Here is a 5,844-nt window from a genome sequence, read left to right on the forward strand (position 1 = left end):
ATTTGCCTGTATTACAGCTGGCTTACAGGGATAATACTTCATAATTTGTCTGTCTTGCCTTGCTGCAGGGTATTTGTTTTTTGCTTTCACACAGTATACGCGTCATCGAGGATGTCGGTATTCCGCGCTCGCGTAGTCTATTCATTAATGCTAGACACTTGGGAGAAAAGTATATGATCTAAGGTGTGCAACAAGGAGCAGGTAGCAACGCATCATCAAGTTAGCATACAACAAGGAGCAGGTAGCATCATGAATTTAAGATATGGTATCATAACTTTACACCCCGTTGCAACGGCAAGCGGACAAAGCTGTGAGCTCACCTGGGACCATGGTTTGCTTCTTCCTGGAAGCTTCCCGGAAGCTGCGATGGCTGACTTTTGTCATTGTTAGGCACCCCTCCAAGATTGTTAGCTTCATTTCTCTCCTCCTCCACCTTCTGCGCTTTTTACAGTGAGCGCTCGTCCTCCCTAAGCAGCACCGATCCAGGTGAGCAGGCCTCTCGATCTTGAACCTTGCTTTCTTCTACGGTTTGGATTCTCCTTCTGTGTTCCACATGCCTTGTTTTTTTGGTTTGTTTCTCTATGTGTATTCTTAAAAGTAGAATCCAGGGATCTATTTTAGCTTAGAACAAATCTTTTTTCCGAAGAACACTTTGTTATGAAGATGTGAAGCAGGCGGACAAGATAGTTTAGTCTTTTCATGTATTGCACCCAGAGTTGTATAAATAAATTAATAAAACGAGAATATTTTCTGTCATGTTCCTCCCCATGTTCTTTCTCTCAGTTCAGTTCCATATGTGAATAAAGCATAGATTAAAATAGCCCGCGAAATAGCAGCGATAGCTGCGCTATAGCTGCCCGGGAGCCTCGCCGCTACGCTATGGCTATTGCCGCGAAAACCTACACATATCCCTCTAAATGGCTCAAAAATCAGCAAAACCCTCCAGAAATCATCTCTCCGACCAGAAAATTTTCCGATATTTGCCGCCATTGCCCGCTACAGCGGCCGCTATAGCTGCTGGGAGAGGCCACCGCGAAATCTTTTCTCCTGCGATTTTAATTCATGGAATAGTCCATGTTTGGATCAGGACGTGAATACGCTGTGCTAAGCTGTGGCGAGCCACAAGTGCTGATTACACTTTACCAGCAAAATGGTGACGCGTGGTGGCTTATTTTGGTTTGGCGTGCTAGAGTGTGGTAGAAACCAAACAATTCCTGACTTAGTTTGGCACGCCACACATGCACAGCTCGGCGGTGCAAGGCACGATCCAAACACGCCCTAAATATCACTGGAATATAGCAGTGCATATTTCACGTACGTGATTAAGTAAATCATTTTTGTTAATATAATTGCAGAGACATATTGGATTTCTAACTATTGTTTCACTTCATGATCTTTCTCTAATTTGCTGGTGTGTCTGTTCAATCTAACTTGATTGAAATTTTGGTGGAAATGTATCTGTTGAAAACAACTACTGCAATAGTCGGCTTGTTATATACTCATACTGCAAAATTTTACTTCCAGAATGCTAATTGCATCTTGTTTGCCTGTAGGAAAATAATAGGTGTCCAGAATCAGGCCACCATGAGCTTACCTGCCATTGGGATCATTGGTGCCATCAATGAATGCGTCACTTTGTTTCAGTGGGCCAAATCTGCCATTTCATCTCTGCATTCCCGATGGAGTGGCTCACAGGAGCAAAGCCTCCAGGATGGTGTGTTGCTATTGGAGAGTGGACTACAGCGCCTCAGGGATACTCTTCCTGCAATGTATGACCTAATCAACAAAGCAGAGTGGAGAAGCCATGAGAAAAGTGTGGCCAAACTGCTTCCCAATCTCAAGGATGCAGTGTATGAGGCCGAGGACCTTCTCGATGAGTTCAAATGGTACGAGATGAAGGTGAAAGTGGAGGTCATTGCAAGCCAATCTGCTTTTATTGAATTTTTTGATACGGTCATCCAAGGCAGCTTCAACAAACTGAATGATGTCCAGTTGAGGTTGGATCACCTTTCGAGACAGTTGGAGAATATGGGACTTTGTGGAGTTACACAACGCTTTGACAAATTAGTCAGGCCTGAGACCACCTCTCTGCCAAATGAAACAAAAATATTTGGTCGTGACGAAGAGCTGGAGCAGGTGTTGGGATTTCTTAATGTACCTACAAATTCAAAACGCAAGCGAGCAACTAGTTCAACTAATGCATCAACAAGCGCATCAGCAAGCAACCAAGTTAGTAATGAATCAAGAATATCTAGTATTCATGTTCTGTCAATAGTTGGAATTGGGGGTGTAGGAAAGACTACTTTGGCCCAACATATCTCCAACCATCAACGAGTGAAGTCACACTTTGAGCTAATAATTTGGGTTTGTGTCTCAGATAATTTTGATGTAAAGAGGTTAACTAAAGAGGTCATACAATCTTGTAACGGAAAGGAGGAAACATTTGATAATTTGGATTCTCTTCAACATGCTCTTTCAAACCATGTGGACAAAAAAAGGTTATTGATTGTCCTTGATGATATGTGGGATGATGCCCTGAAGGAAAATGGGCAGCGCTGGAAGAGGTTTTGTGCACCTTTTAGAAGTGTCCAAGAGGGAAGTGTGATGTTGGTCACCACTAGATGTCCAACAGTTGATGAGGGGGTGCGCACAATGAATCCTGTTATATTGGAAGGTCTAGAGGATGACGCTTTTTGGAATTTCTTCAAATTGTGTGCGTTTAGATCTGAGAGTTCTTACAATAATCCCGAGTTGGAATGCATTGGTAGAAAAATACTTCCTAAACTGAAGGGTTCTCCCCTGGCCGCCAAAACTCTCGGTCGCATGTTAAGCATGGACCTTCAAACATCACATTGGAATTCTATACTTGAGAGTGAACTTTGGGAGTTGAGTCAAGAAGAGACTGACATTTTACCTGCCCTTCGGTTGAGCTTCATGTATTTGCCATTCCATTTGAAGCAATGTTTCTCATTCTGTGCTGTGTACCAAAAAGATTACAAATTTGAGAAGGTTTCCTTAGCTGAGATTTGGAGAGCAGAAGGCTTTGTGCATCCTCAAGGTGGTGCTGCAATTCTATCTACAAGTTTGCAGTATTTTGAAGACCTTGTGGCACGGTCCTTCTTTCAATGTGTTGGTACCAGATATGTCATACATGACTTGATGCATGACATGGCACAAAAGGTTTCAGAGCACGACTGCTTCATCTTAAGAAATAAGAGTGACTTTGATAAAGTCCCCCAGAGTGTTCGTCATCTGCACATACTCCCTAATTGTGACTTTGATGATTCTAACTTGTTGAGTCTATGCAAGTTCACGAAGCTGCGTACCCTAATATGTGATAAGAAATTAGGGAACAGATCAATCTTTGTAATGCGTGAATGGGGTACTAAACTTCTGCGTATGCGTGTTTTTTCTTCTGCCTTCATAAATCAGTTACCGGATAGTATTGGCAACTGGAAGCATCTTCGGTACCCTGAAATCTCCAGAATTTCTCCTTTGAACAGGATTCCTTCAACTTTCTGTTGGTTATATAATCTGCAGACTTTATATGCCAAGCAATGCAAGCTAGAAAGCTTACCCAGTGACTTTGGTAAGTTGATCAATTTAGAGAGTTTTTGGTCACAGGGATTTTCATATTCTGCCGGTGGTGAGATGGAACTTGATTCAGCCATGGGGTTAGGACGTGTAATTAGGTTAATGAAGAATCTGAACCAATTTCATGGAAAGTTGACTATAAATAATGTTCGGGTCCTAAGTACGGAATATGCAGCAGAATTTGAACTGAAGAATAAGAAGTATCTAGAAGAGTTGTCACTGATGATGGGTTCATCGATGGAAGGCAGCTTAGAGTACCAGAACAAACAAGTCCTTGAAGTTTTGCAACCTCCTATCAGTGTAAAGTCTCTGTATCTTGAGGATTATGCCAGTGCCTCGCTCCCAAGCTGGTTTCTACCACACAACTTGCCAAGCTTAAAATTGCTTACTTTTGTATGCTGTGTTCGACTTGGGAGCATATCATCTCCCTCGACGTCAGCATCAGTACCAACTGAAAGGTTTGTGGATTTTCATTCCCTTGAAGAACTGAAAATGGATTACAGTCCAAACATCAGCACCCGAAGATTGGTATCACCGTCCCTTAAGAAGCTCGATCTATCGTATTCTGGCATCTTTTGCAGTATTGACTGCTTCTCCCTCACCAACTTTAATTTAACATGTCCATATGTCACATCCATCCAACTACAAATGTGGAGCCTTCCATCTCTACGGAGGTTGAGCATTATCTGCAGTTCTCTTGCATATATTGAAGGCAACACTAGAACATTCCCGTCCCTCAATGTCCTAAAGGTTTCATCCTGTCCTGAGTTGTTAACCCTTGATGGCATCCTAACGCAAGAATATCTACCCGCTATTGAGGAAATTGACATCAGGCATTGCCCCAAGCTACCGTCTCTGCCCATTGTGTATTGTCCAAATCTGAAACATCTAGTGGTTGATGAGTGCCCAAGTCTCAACTGGCAAAGGGGATTGGTGTTACCATCCTCTCTCCAAAAGCTCGGCTTAACACAATGTGGGGATATCTCACCATATGTTCCCAGCTGCCTACTAGGCCTCAAATCCCTCGTCTCGCTGAGCATTGGTGGCCAACGTATAACATCCATTCCAGGCGACATTTGGCATAGTAATCTTCCATCACTGGAGGAGTTGGTGATTTCGGGTTGTCCAGATCTAGTTTCAATTGGTGGAACAAACGCAGTTACGAAAATAAAGGAGGTGGTGATCATCAAGTGTCCAAACTTAACGGAAGCTGACAGGATCAATCGAAGACCACGCCCAAGGTATTTGTGCGAACTGCAAACACTGGTTTCCTGTCCAGCTTTTGCTTCCCTTTTGTTCGAAAGTCCCTATAAACCGAACATGTGATATGCAGTAACAATCCAACTCAAATCATTATCATTAAAGTATGCTGGACTTGCTCACTGATGACACCTACATGCATGCATTGTCTGTCTTGTTTCTAGTACTCCCTCCGTTCCCAAATACTTGTCTTTCTAGGCATTTCAAATGGACTCAACATACGGATGTATGTAGACATATTTTAAAATGTAGATTCACTCATTTTGTGCCGTATGTAGTCACTTGTTGAAATATCTAGAAAGACAAGTATTTAGTAACGGAGGGAGTACTTATTAGTTCCAATGTTATAGTCCGTATAGAATCATGATGAATTCATATTTCCTGAAAGAAAAGTGTGATGTTTACACTAATTACGTGCATACATTTGACATTTTAAGAAAACTTGCTAATATGTAGATGTACGAGTGCTGTCCTGTTGCATGTGTTTAAGTAAAAACTATCTTTTGTTGCCAAATCTTCTTTCCTGACCATGTTTTGTTCTTCAAGGAACTAATACCTGCATTGGATGGAAGTTGGACGAAGACTCGGCGATGACGATATATCGTGCCATCCGTGTCGCCGTCTATATCTACCTCTCACAGTGGCTGCTTCTCTCTTGTACCAGTTTAATTCCTTCGATTATTTCCTACTTTGCACAACCGTAATAATGAACTTGTTGTAACCTATGAAAACAACAGAGAATCATGCTGCGCCTGTAAGGCATGTTGTATCCGTTTGTTTTGGTGCATCTTTACTATGGAATTATTGATACTAGATTATTTCAAAAGGAATTGCAGTGTGCAACAGAGTACTTTTCTTGGAGAATTAGGATTAGTCTGCACAACAATTAAGAACATCGAACATGCAAGGCAATTCAGATTTTTTTTCCCCTTGAGCATCTCCAACACATTTTTTAGAAAAGGAGGATGACCCCCGGCCTCTGCATCTGGG

At 42.1% G+C, this 5,844-nt stretch overlaps 1 protein-coding gene across 1 annotated transcript; it reads left to right on the forward strand.

The window, feature by feature from the left end:
• Nucleotides 1-293: 293 nt before the first annotated feature.
• On the forward strand, nucleotides 294-5,624 carry LOC123042997 (putative disease resistance RPP13-like protein 1). Its single transcript, XM_044465325.1, has 3 exons — nucleotides 294-486; nucleotides 1,554-4,835; nucleotides 5,401-5,624. Exons 2-3 carry the CDS (start codon nucleotides 1,585-1,587, stop codon nucleotides 5,405-5,407), a joined length of 3,258 nt encoding a protein of 1,085 aa, XP_044321260.1. The 5' UTR covers nucleotides 294-486; nucleotides 1,554-1,584; the 3' UTR covers nucleotides 5,408-5,624.
• The last annotated feature ends 220 nt before the right edge of the window (nucleotides 5,625-5,844 follow it).

This window comes from Triticum aestivum, chromosome 2B (genome assembly GCF_018294505.1).
Source record: "Triticum aestivum cultivar Chinese Spring chromosome 2B, IWGSC CS RefSeq v2.1, whole genome shotgun sequence".
NCBI classification, from domain to species: domain Eukaryota; kingdom Viridiplantae; phylum Streptophyta; class Magnoliopsida; order Poales; family Poaceae; genus Triticum; species Triticum aestivum.

Bases quoted from the DNA above. Each gene is read 5' to 3' on its own strand.
- LOC123042997 (XM_044465325.1), top strand. From the start codon at position 1,585: ATGAGCTTACCTGCCATTGGGATCATTGGTGCCATCAATGAATGCGTC.